This window comes from Carcharodon carcharias, chromosome 9 (genome assembly GCF_017639515.1).
Source record: "Carcharodon carcharias isolate sCarCar2 chromosome 9, sCarCar2.pri, whole genome shotgun sequence".
Lineage (NCBI taxonomy): Eukaryota > Metazoa > Chordata > Chondrichthyes > Lamniformes > Lamnidae > Carcharodon > Carcharodon carcharias.
The window spans coordinates 171,790,374-171,803,153 of NC_054475.1; the positions used below are offsets into that span (position 1 = coordinate 171,790,374).

General features: G+C 43.0%; 1 protein-coding gene across 4 annotated transcripts in view; it reads right to left on the reverse strand.

The window, feature by feature from the left end:
* fhl1a (four and a half LIM domains 1a) overlaps positions 1 to 12,780 on the reverse strand; it is a 109,147-nt gene that overhangs the window by 3,923 nt on the left and 92,444 nt on the right. For all 4 annotated transcript variants that reach the window (XM_041195461.1, XM_041195462.1, XM_041195460.1 and 1 more), the window contains 2 exons: positions 6,584 to 6,758; positions 4,050 to 4,219 (listed from right to left, as the gene is read on the reverse strand). In XM_041195461.1, coding sequence (XP_041051395.1) covers positions 4,050 to 4,219; positions 6,584 to 6,758 — 345 coding nt within the window. The remainder of the gene's footprint in view (positions 1 to 4,049; positions 4,220 to 6,583; positions 6,759 to 12,780) is intronic.

Consider the following 12,780-nt stretch of genomic DNA (forward strand, 5'->3'; position numbering starts at 1 on the left):
GTTCCTGCCTAGTAACTAGGGCAGGAACCTCTGAGTGTTGTGATAGGTCACCAGATCAATTCAAGGGTCAGTGAGCAGCAGTTCTGAGACACTCAGTTTTTTCAATCAGATATTGTGTGTCCCAGACAGGGAGAGATTCCAAAAGGGTGAGGGGGCAGGGAGAAGTCCCAAAAGAAGAGTCTCAGTCAGGCGATAGAGACAGGTCCCAGTTAAGGTAAGGTAAAAGAGGAGCAGAGGAACAAGTCCCAAACAGGAAAAGGGCTACAGTTGACAACTCATAAGTGAAGAAGGTAACCAAAGGTTGGTGACTCCATACTGTGAACCATTGGGGTGTGGCTACCCCTTTTGGAGCAGTTGTGTTCTGCTCAGTGTGGCCGAGGAGCTGAAATTGTGCTTGTGAGTTGGTGCTTGAGTCCAGATTCGGAGAATCCGGGGGTGCAGAGACTCAGCAGATGAGGTTGGGGCTCTGTGAGGCAAGGCTGTTGTTGGCACTGTTGAATTGGAGTGACTTTTGGAGGGAGTTTGTGGGTTGGATCTTCAGGAGTGGGGATTGGGGGTCCCCCATGGGAGAGACAGAGTCTTGGTGAGATTGGTTGGCTCACGGTGTTGCTGGTATCTGGGTGGCTAGATGGAGGATCCATGGACTCTGTTTTGGTCGCATTTGGCATTTGCTGTACACGGTGTGTTCAACCATAGTTTGCCTGTTGCTTAACGTACCTCATGTTCACTCTGAATGTTAGGATATAAGATAGATATTGTAAATCGTTTTGTCTTTCTGAACTTGTATAATAAAGTTAATTTTTGTTTGTTCAAACTGTAGAAACTTGTGACTTTATTCTCTGAGCAAGTGTTTTGAATCTCAAACTTTGTTTACTTTAAATTAAATGTTATTTGTTCCTAACTGCATCTCACCAAAAACTTGAGGGTCTAGTTTAGGATCATAACAAGTATGATGGAGAAGACTGACAGCAAGTTGGAGATTTTTAAAATATATTAATGAAGATGGGTGACCTCACTGAAGAGAAAATTCTTCAAGGGCTCTTTGGGGTTTGGACTGTTAGGATAGATGCTGGTTGGATGTTTCCGCTGGTCGGGGTATCTAGAACACGGGGGCACAGTTTCAGGATAAGAGGCTGATCATTTAGGACTGAGATGAAGAGAAATTTCTTTACTCAGAGGGTTGCGAATCTTTGGAATTCTCTACCCCAGAGGATTATATCAATGATTTGGATGAGGGAACCAAATGTAATATTTCCAAGTTTGCTGACAACACAAAACTTGGTGGGAATGTGAGTGATGAGGAGGGTGTTTAGAGGCTTCAAGGCGATTTAGACAGGTTAAGTAGGAAAATACATGGCAGATGCAGTATAACGTGGATAAGTGTGAAGTTATCCACCTTGATAGGAAAAACAGAACAGCAGAGTATTATTTAAATGGTGATAGGTTTGGAAATGTTGATGTACAAAGGGACCTGGGTGTCCTTGTACACAATCACTGAAAGCAAGCATTCAGGTGCAGCAAGCAGTTAAGTCAAATGGTATATTGGCCTTCATTGTGAGAGGACTTGAATACAGGAGCAAGGATGTCTTACTGCAGCTGTACAGGGCCTTGGTGAGACCACACCTGGAGTATTCTGTGCAGTTTTGGTCTCCTTACCTAAGAAAGGATATACTTGCCATAGAGGGAGTGCAGCGAAGGTTCATCAGACTGATTCCTGGGATGGCAGGGTTGTGGTGTGAGGAGAGACTGGGCCGACTAGGCCTGAATTCACTGGGGTTTAGAAGAATGAGAGGGGATCTCATTGAAACCTATAAAATTCTGACAGGGATGGACAGACTGGATGCAGGGATGATGTTTCCTCTGGCTGGGGGGGTCTGGAACAAGGGGTCACAGTCTCAGGATACAGGGTAGACCATTTAGGACTGAGATGAGGAGAAACTTCTTCATTCAGAGGGTGGTGAACCTGTGGAATTCTCTACCACAGAGGCTGTGGAGACCAAGTCACTGACTATATTTAAGAAGGAAATAGATTTCTGGACTCTAAATGTGTCAAGGGGTAAGGGGAGAGAGTGGGAGTATGGAATTGAAATAGAAGATCAGCCATGAGCATATTAATGGTGGAGCAGGTTCGAAGGATGAATGACCTACTCCTGCTTCTATTTTCTATGTTGTGGATGCTCCATTGTTGAATACATTTAAGATAGAGGATGGTGAATTTTTGGGTACTTTGGGAATTAGTGGTTATGTGGATAGTACAGGAAGGTGGAGTAGAGATTAAAGGTCAGTCATCATCTTATAGAATGGGGGAGCAGGCTTGAGGGGCCGAATGGCCTATTTCTGCTCCTATTTCTATTTCTCTGTTCTAGATCTCTCTGCCTTCTTTTCTCCTTTAAAACATACCCTCCTTAACCTCCTTGTCCCAATCTCTGCTCAAGTGTCTCGCTGTCAAGTTTTGCAATTGTTCCTGTGAATTGAACTCAGGACATTTTACAATGTTAAAGATGCTACTTAAATGCAAGTTGTTGCATTACAATTACTGACTCTCTACCACACCAAGTGTCATGTGATCTCCTAGGAGAGGCAGGGAACCAGATTAAAAACCCAGAAATATTGAAATGGAAAATCTAGGAAATTTCTCCATCACCCAACCAAGTCAGCAGGAACTATCCCGGGAGGTTACACTGGCCCTGAATTCACTCCGGTCCTGTCCACCTTTACAAAGTGACCTCTCTATCCCAGCTCGAAGCAGATCCTATACTCTGACCTGAGTCACTGCTCTCTGGGGAAAGAATCACCTCCTGACATCTAATCTCAATCTGACTTTAGACAATTTAAAATTGTGATCCTGCTCCTTCCTAATCCAAGTAATTATTTTAACATCTCATCCCCAGTTCTTGTTGCTTTTTGTTCTGCAGTTTTCTTTTTATTTTTAGATGCTTTTCACTCCTTTTTTCCGCATTTTATCAATTTGCTCCCTCCAGTCTCTCTCGTGTCTCCTTCCTAATCTCAGTATTTTGTTCAATTTTGAGAATTTAAGTCTTTGCTCTGATTCCATTCACCCCTTTGGGTTTTTCCTCTATTGAAAGGGAAAGGGGGGGCAAGAGGAGGTGACCGGGAGGGAGTTGGTCAGGGCCTGTGGCTGGAGCTGGAGAAGATCAACCTTGTTCTGCTTGGGGAATGTTTTATTCTAATTGATGAAGCAACCCTGTAAGAAAAGGGGCCGTTTGACTCCAGGAATCCACAGTGATTTTATTTGTTATGGGGATGTGGACATCGCTGGCTAGGCCAGCATTTATTGCCCATCCCTAATTGCCCTTGAGAAGGTTGTGGTGAGCTGCCGCCTTGAGTACAACTGCGTGACTTGCCAGGTCAATTCAGAGGATGGTTAAGAGTCATCCACATTGCTGTGGGTCTGGATTCACCATATATGGGCCAGACCAGGTAAAGATGGCAGATTTCCATCCCTAAAAGTGGTCAGTGAACCAGATGTTTTTTTTAAGGTATTTTCATGGTCACCATTACTGAGCCTGGCTTTTTATTCCAGACCAGTAACACATTGCCCATGATTACACCAAAATGAAATTAATCCCCAAACCCACAATCTCATTCATAATATTTGGCTCCTGGTTTTCACTGTGTTATAATTGAGGTAATAAAATAGATTCAAACACTTCTATAGCTGTCCACCAGGGGGAATCAGAGCTCCAGTTTTGGAGAAAGTGGGTGGCTTGCTCCTGAATCTGAGATGCTGCTCTCTGTTTTGGAGAATTGTGTACGTTCAATGTCCAGATTCTGCAGCTAAAGGTCACAGGAGAATGAGTCACTGAGTCGGCCATTGTCAATGGTTCCCTCAGAGGCTCCAATCCCTCAAAATCAACTCCATCCCTCACCCTGCTGGCTCTCTGAGTCTGGATAAGACTGATCTTGCTGTTCTTTAACTTAACCCCAAGCTGAGCTTCCGGATATTTCAAATATTAATCTAAACACAAGGAGCAGCAGCCAGTCCTGCAGGATTCATTCTGTCTGGCCATGTCTGCTCAGACTCTCACCTTTCTGCAGTGGACACAGTGTTTGGAAAACTTCTTCTCATTACAGGAGACACAGTAGATGTCATCACCCTTTGGAACAAAGCTTGCTGTTCCGATTTCCTTCAGACAGCGACAGCAGGTGAAGCATCGCTCATGCCAGTGAGAGCCGCCATATTCAAAACTCTTCGTCCCTGCAGAGAAACAGTGAAATAATGACACTGCTCACTGGAAAACAGAATCACAGATTTGTTATGGTGCAGGAGGAGGCCCTTCAGCCCATCGTGTCGGCACCGACTCTCTGAGCATTTTAACTCAATGCCAATTTCCTGCACATTGTTTCTATTTAAATAATCATCTAATACCCTCTTGAATGCCTGGATTGAACCTGTCTCCACCACACTTCCAGGCCGTGCATTCTAGCCTCGAACCACTCGCTGTGTGAAAAAGTTTTTTCTCACCTCACATTTGTTTCTTTAGCAAATCACTTTAAACCTGTGCCCTCTGGTTCTCGATCCGTTTACCAGTGGGAACAGTTTCTCCCTCTCTACTCTGTCCAGACCCCTCATGATTTTGAAAACTTCGATCAAGTCTCCTCTCAGCCTTCTCCTCTCCAAGGTTCTCATCCCTGGAACCATTCTCGGAAACCTCTTCTGCACTCTCTCCAATGCATTCACATCCTTCCTATAGTGTGGCGCCCAGTACACAATTCTCCAGCTGAGGTCTAGCCAGTGCCTTATATAAATTCAGTATACCCTCCCTGCTCTTATACTCTGCCCCCATTAATGAAGCCTAGAATACTGTATGCTTTAGAGACAGCTCTCTCTACCTGTCCTCCCACCTTTAATGACTTATGTACATATGCACCCAGGTCTCTGCTCCTGCACACCCTTTAGAATAGTATCCTTTATTTTATACTGTCTCTCCATGTTCTTTGTACCGAAATGCTCACACTTCCCCGCATTGAACTTCATCTGCCACCTATCTACCCACTCCACCAATCTGTCAATGTGCTTTTGAAGTTCCACACTATTCTCACAGTTTACAATTCTCAAGTTTTGTGTCGTCCGCAAACTTTGCAATTTTCCCCTGCACACCAAGATCTAGATCATTTATATATCAGGAAAAGCAAGTGTCCCAATACCGACCCCTGGGGAACTCCACTACAAATTTTCTTCCAGCCTGAAAAATACCCATTAACCATTACTCTGTTTCCAATCCCTCATCCAATTTTATATCCACTTTGCTACTGTCCCTTTTATTCCATGACCTATAACTTCCCTCACAAGTCTGTTGTGTGGCACTGTATCGAACGCCTTTTGGGAGCCCATATACACCACATCAACAGCCTTGCCCTCATCAATCATCTCTGTTACCTCTTCAAAAAACTCCCAGCAAGTTAGTTAGGCACGATATTCTTCTGAATCAATCCACATTTTTCCATGTGACTATTAATTCTATCCCGAAGAATTGTTTCTAGAAGTTTCCCCACCACCGGAGCTAAACTGACTGGTCTGTAATTGCAGGGCAGATCTTTACAACCTTTTTTGAACAAGAGCGTAATGTTTACAATTCTCCAGTCCTCTGGCACCTCCCCAGAATCCAGGGAACATTGAAAGATTATTGCCAGTGCCTCTGCAATTTCCACTCACTTCCTCCAATATTCTTGGATGCATCTTGTCCGGTCCCGGTGGCTAATCAACTTTAAGTACCAACAGCTTATCCAACATCTCCTCCTTATCAGTTTTAAACCCTTCTAGTGACTGAGTTTCCTCCTTTGTCACTATGGCCTAAGTAGCATCTGCCTCGTATGTAAAGACAGATGCAAAGTATTCATTTAGCACCTCAGCCAAGCCTCTTGCTTCTATGTGTAAATCCCTTTTTTAGTCCCTAATCGGCCCTGATCCTCCTTTTACTATTGATGCGCTGTAGGATACTATGGGATTTCCTTTTATATTAGCTGCTAGTCATTTCTCATAATCCCTCTTTGCTTCTCGCATTTGCTTTTTCACATCTCTTTCTGAACCTTCTGTATTCTCAATTGTATTTGCTACCTGACACCTGTCATAAGCACACTCTTTCTTCTTTAACTTAATTTCTACCTCCTTTGTCATCCAGGGAGCTCTGGATTTGTTTGTCCTGCCCTTCCCTTTTGAGGGAACATACCTTGACTGTGCCCAAACCATCTCCTCTTTGAAGGAAAGAATAATCAACTTTGAAATGCAACAGATTTCACCCCCAACCCACCCCCACCCCGAACCCACCCCCCAATCCCCAACCCACCCCCACCCCGAACCCACCCCCCAATCCCCAACCCACCCCCACCCCCCAATCCCCAACCCCCAACCCACCCCCACCCCGAACCCACCCCCCAATCCCCAACCCACCCCCACCCCCACCCCCACCCCAGCCCCATCCCCACCCCCACCCCCATCCCCATGCATCCTAACTGATAGAGTGTTAACCAGAGTATTTGCTAACTGGTGATGAGTTAACCAGACTAGTGACTAATCAGCAGACAGTTAACCAGGCTAGTGAGTAGCCAGTTGAGTGGTGACCTGGTTTGATGGGTCTCTTGCAGCTGTGACATGTGGAGCTGTCAGTTCGGGGGAGGCACTTGTTACAGGTGATGCGATCGTTCTTGAGGCTGAAGGAATCATTGGCCAATGAGCGGCTGCAGTGATAGCATCGGAAGCAGTTCTCGTGCCAGTATTTGCCACCATGGTGCAGCTCCTAAAGCAAATAGAGAAACAGCAACTAGTGAGGCAAAGAGAGACAAAACTGCAGCACACAAACTTCCATCCAGGGTTACACAAAGATAAAGGAGGAAGATGTAGACGACATTTCAAAACTGCCTCGACTCAGGAATTGACCCTCGGATTGGAAATTTCCTGTGTCACTCTGCTATTTAAGAAACGTAGCAGAGATAAACTCATAAACCTGAGTATTGATGAAAAAAGAGATTTATTTTATTGAAGCTTTTCATCTTGCACTCATCAGGACAACCACAAGAAATTGACCAATGTCAGGGGGAACAACAGTTCTATATTGTATGAGAAGAGAGTGTGGATTAGTTGGCAAGTGGACTCTGATTGGTTGGGGTATTGCCATGTAGAATGCATCAATCAATGGTGACTGACAGTTAACTGCCAAGCATTGTTTGAAATTTAAACCAGGCAGATTGATCCTGATTGGTCAAGGCATTGCCCTGATGAATGAACCAGTGAATGGCTACCACTTATTTTGTTTAGCTAAAACAGGTGCAATGTGTGTACATGTTCTTTCTGTCTGCAAAGAATGGAGCCCTGTGTATTAATATATGTAGCTTCCAGTACCCACAAATGCACCACACTGCGAGCCTGACTGACAATCTTAAATTGGTTGTTAGCGTAATTCTTAGCACACTCAGGATTGTTCAGCAAATGTTGTCCAATCGGGAATCACGTCTAATGTTGGACACTGTGTTTTGAGTTTTGTGAGCACAGGCTGGTTGGGTATGATCTGTACCTTGCCCATTGTGAACAGCGGCTGGGACTTGCTGTTTGATACAATCCGCCAGTCTTTGGGACATATGGTCTACATAGCATCTACTGCACAGTAGCAGCAGGAACAGCTAGCTTCACCTGCTGCTCAAATTTTGGAGATACCTTACCCTTCCAGGGTAATCTGAGGTAGACTGGGCACTTTTCAGGGCCGAAAGTGATGGCCTTAGGCCTGTCCATGAGTTTGTCTGATATGCAGCGTGAAGTGATCTGATCAGGGGAGCCATTATCCCACAGGATGTCTTTGATGCCCCTATTTCAGCATGAAGCTTGCATGGTGAGCAAATGGCTCGGACCCTGATTACAAGGTTGCTGATAAGGCCAATCTTATAGCATGTGGTCCTGTAAGAATCCTAACACATATATTGCCCAGTGAAGCAGGCTTGCGGTAGACTGTGGTAGAGAACCCTCTCAACAGCAGATTTCTCAACTAACAAGTCAAGGAAGGGGAGTTCATTTGACTGCTCCTTTCCAAAGGTGAATTTGAGCACAGGATGGAGCTCATTAAGACATGTAAGGAAATTATTACATGAAGCTGCAGATTTAAATATAGCAAATGTATCATCTACATATCGGAAATATAAGAGGTTAATGTCATTCCATCAAAGATGCGTTTCTCATGGAACCCAACAAAGATGTTTGTGAGAACTGGGCCTAGAGGGGATCCCTTGGCAACACCATCTATTTGGGTTTACATGGGTATACATTAAAACTGACCTCACTTGGGCAATTTGCTGAGTTCATAAGTTCAATGAATACTGATTCATGAACTCAAATTGTAGGCCTATTAGTCTAATATCAGCCATTATTATCGGCAGAACGATTGAACACTTGGAGAAGTCTGAACATCCCAGGGAAAATAGAAAATCAGAGGGCAAAAGGGAGGGAGGAACTTAAAATAATCACAGTTGCTAGAGAAAGAATACCAGGGAAACAAATAGGACTACAGGCTGACAAGTCCCCTAGGTGGTTTTCCACCTAGGGCTGTAAAAGAAATGGCTACAGAGACAGTGGATGCATTGCTTGTAATCTTCTAAAATTCCCTAGATTCTGGAAAGGTCCCAGCGCATTGCAAAATAGCAAATGTAACACCTCTATTCAACAAAGGAGGGAGACAGAAAATAACCCATAGGCCAGTTAGTCTAACATCTGTTATTGGGAAAATGCTGGAATCCATTATTAAGGAAATAGTAGCAGAACATTTAGAAAATCACAATACAATCAGAAGCAATATTGTTTTGTGAAAGGAAACTCATGTTTGACAAATTTACTAGAATTCTTTGGGGATGTTACAAGCAGATAAAGGCAAACCTGGAGATCTTTGGATTTCCAAAAGGCATTTGATAAGGCTTTGCATCAAAGGTTACTGCACAAGAGCTCATGTTGTTGGGGTGGATATATTAACATGGATAGAGGATTGACTAACCAACAGGAAATAGGGAGTCAGGATAAATGGGTCATTTTCATGTTGACAAACTATTGGAGTGCCGCAGGGATCAGTGCTGGGGCCTCAACTATTTACAAACTACTGATGCTACAGAGATGGGTAGGAAAGCAAGTTGTGAGGAGTGCTATGACAATGCAGTCAGTAAAGTGGATTTATTTAAAAATCCCAGAGGGAGACTTTAAACAACTGTCATAACCTATAATTTTAAGTGTTATGTTTGAGATGCGACTCTAAATTCAGGAACCAGACCACCAGTTCTCGAGGTTTTACATTAAACTAAATGAAACATTTTATTAATTTACACAGGTTAAAATATATATACACATGGCTACAAATTACTACTATCTTGACTTTTAACAAATTCCCAAACTAATCTCCATTAAGGCAACAACAGCCCATAGACTTCACCAAACACCAGGTAAAGCATTTTCACCTTACAAATTCAAAATGAGGCTCTTTTCACTTTGGTTCCTGTGGAGCCAGTTGGAGGATTGCAGCTGCCTTTCGATCTCACATTGTCTCTGCCCTGCACACCCGAAAACTACTAAAGTTATACCTACTACCACTGATTGAATTTAAATTCTCATTGTATCAACAACCTCTGAACTAAACCTCTCTAACAATAAAACCCCTTTCATTGTACCAATTTATTAGTAATAGAAACATATTGCTTGGTAGCTGCTAGATAGGTATCATTTTTCACCCCACCTCTTGAATGTTCTATTCAAAAAAATGCAAATACACCCTATCTCTCTCACATATCAAAACTAGTACACATCAAAGCACCCGGACCAGCTGGCTTTCATCCAATTAAGACACATCCATAGACTAAACCACTATTTTAAAAGAAAAATGTTTGCAAATAATATTATATACATTAATAACTTCATGACAAGGAGGACACAAGGAGAAGCAGGATATTATTTAAATGAAGTGAGGCTGCAGAATACCATGGTAGAGAGGGACCTGTATTTCCTTGTATAAGAATTACAGTCAATATACAGGTAAAACAAGTGATTAGGAAGACAAATGAAATGTTGGCCTTTAATGCAAAGGGGGATGGAATATAAAAGTAGAGAAGTCTTGCTCCAGCTGAACGGTGTACTGGTGAGACCACACCTAGAGGACTGTGTATAGTTTTGGTTTCATTATTTAAGGAGGGATATACTTGCATTGGAGGCCATTCAGAGAAGGTTCACTCAGCTGATTCCTGGGATGAAGGGGTTTGTCTTATGAGGAAAGGTTGGGCCTATACTCACTGGATTTAGAAGAATGAGAGGTGATCTTACTAAAGCATCTAAGATTCTGAGGGGACTTGACAGGGTGGATGCTGAGAAGATGTTTCCCCTTGTGGGAGAATCTAGAACTAGGGGGCACAGTTTAAAAATAAAGGGCCTCCCATTTAAGATGGAGACGAGTTGGAATTTCTTCTCTGAGGGTTGTTGGTGTTTGGAATTCTCTTGCCCAGCGAGCAGTGAAGGCTGGGTCACTGAATATATTCAAGGCAGAGTTGGACAGAGTTTTGCTTGACAAGGGAGTCGAGGGTTATGAGGGACAGGCAGCAAAGTGGAGCTGAGGCCACAATCAGATCAGCCGTGGTCTTATTGAATGGTGGAGCAGGCTTGAGGGGCCGAATGGCCTACTCCTGTTCCTATTTCTGATTTAATGAGCAGACAGTCAGCATGGATTGGTAAAGGATAAGTTCTGTTTAATAATCCAAATTGAATTTTTTGAGCAGGAACTAACGTGGTGCCAAGGGAATGTCAATAGATGTTGTTTGCATGGAGTTCCAGAAGGTATTCAACAAATTTCCACATACAAAATAATTCACTGAACTGAGAGTGCCTGGAATTGGAGGGAGCCTTTTGACTTGGTTTGTATTTGGTCAGTAGGTACGAGACAGCGAGCAGGGATAATTGGTGTGTACTCCAGTTGGCAGGATGTGACTAGTGGGATTCCCCAGGGATCTGTACTGGGATTCTAGCTTTTCACTATATTTATAAATGATCTGGATAAAGAAATGGAGAACATTGTATCCAATTTGCTGATGCCATTAATTTAGCTGACATTGTAAATATGTGGATTGGAGCAGAAAGCTGCAAAGGGACATTGACAGATCATTGATAGTGAGTGGACAAAACTTGGCAGATGGAATTCAATATGAGAAAGTGTGAGTTCATCAGTTTGGATGTGAGAAATATGAGTATGTTCTAAATACTGGGAAGCTCAGAACTGTGGAGGAGCAGAGAGTTTTAGGTGTCCAAGGACAAAAATCATTAAAATCTAATGGATGAAATAATTTAAAAAACTAATGGAATGTTGGCCTTTATTTCAAGAGGTCTGGAATATAAAGGGTTGCAAGTTATGTTACTGTTGTACTGCTGTTCAGGTCAGTTAGCTTAACATCTGTCATTGGGAAAATGTTAGAGTCTATTATAAAGGATGTAATAGCAGAGCATTTAGAAATACATAATCTAATCAAGCAGAGTCAGCATGCCTTCATGAAGGGGAAATCATGCCTGAAAAATTTATTAGAATTCTTTGAGGGGGTAACAAGCAGGATAGATAAAGGGGACCCAGTTGATGTAATATATTTGAATTTCCAAAAGGCATTTGATAAGGTACCACACATAAGGCTACTTAATAACATAAGAGCCCATGGTGTTGGGGTAATGAATTAGCATGGATAGAGGATTGGCTATCTAATAGAAGACAGAAAGTTGGGATAAGGCAGCATTTTCAGGATGGCAACCACAGGATGGAGTGCCACAGGGATCAGTGCTGGGGCCACAATTATTTACAATATATATTAATGACTTTGATGAGGGAAATGAATGTACTATTGCCAAGTTTACAGATGACACAAAAATAGGTGGGAAGGCAAGTGGTGAGGATGACAGAGTCTACAGCAGGATATAGACAGGTTAAGTGAGTGGGAAAAACATGGCAGATGGAATATGATGTGTGAAGGTGTGAGGTTATGTACTTTGGCAGGAAGAAAAGAGGAGCTGAATATTGTTTAAATAGAGAAAGACTGAAGAAAGCTGCAGCACAGAGGGATTTCGGGGTCCTCATGCATGAATCCCAAAAAGCTAGCATACAAGTTCAGCAGGTAATAGGTAAGGCAACTGGAATGTTGGCCTTTATTTCAAAGGGAATGGAGCATAAAAATAGGGAAATCTTGCTAAAACTATACAAGGCACTAGTTAGACCACACCTAGAATACTGTGAACAGTTTTGGTCCCCTTATCTAAAAGATATACTGGCATTGGAGGCAGTCCAGAGAAGGTTCACTAGGTTGATCCTGGGTATGAGGGGATTTTCATTTGAGGAGAGGTTGAGTAGGTTGGGCCTGTACTCATTCACTGGAGTTTAGAAAAATGAGAGGCGACCTTATTGAAACATGTAAGATTCTTAGGGGGCTTGACAGGGTAGATGCTGAGAGGTTATTTCCCCTTGTGGGAGAGTCTAGGACCAGAGGGCATAATCTCAGAGTGAGGAGGTGCCCATTTAAAACAGAGATGAGGAGGAATTTCTTCTCTGAGGGTAGTCAATCTATGGAATTCTTTACCGCAGAGAACTGTAGAGGCTGGGTCGTTAAGTATATTCAAGGCTGAGATAGACCGAATTTTAATCAGTAAAGGAATCAAGGGTTATAGAGAAAAGGTAGGAAAGTGAAGTTGAGGATTATCAGATCAGCCATGATCTCATTGAATGGCAGAGCAGACTCGATGGGCCAAATGGCCTACTTCTGCTCTTCCGTCTT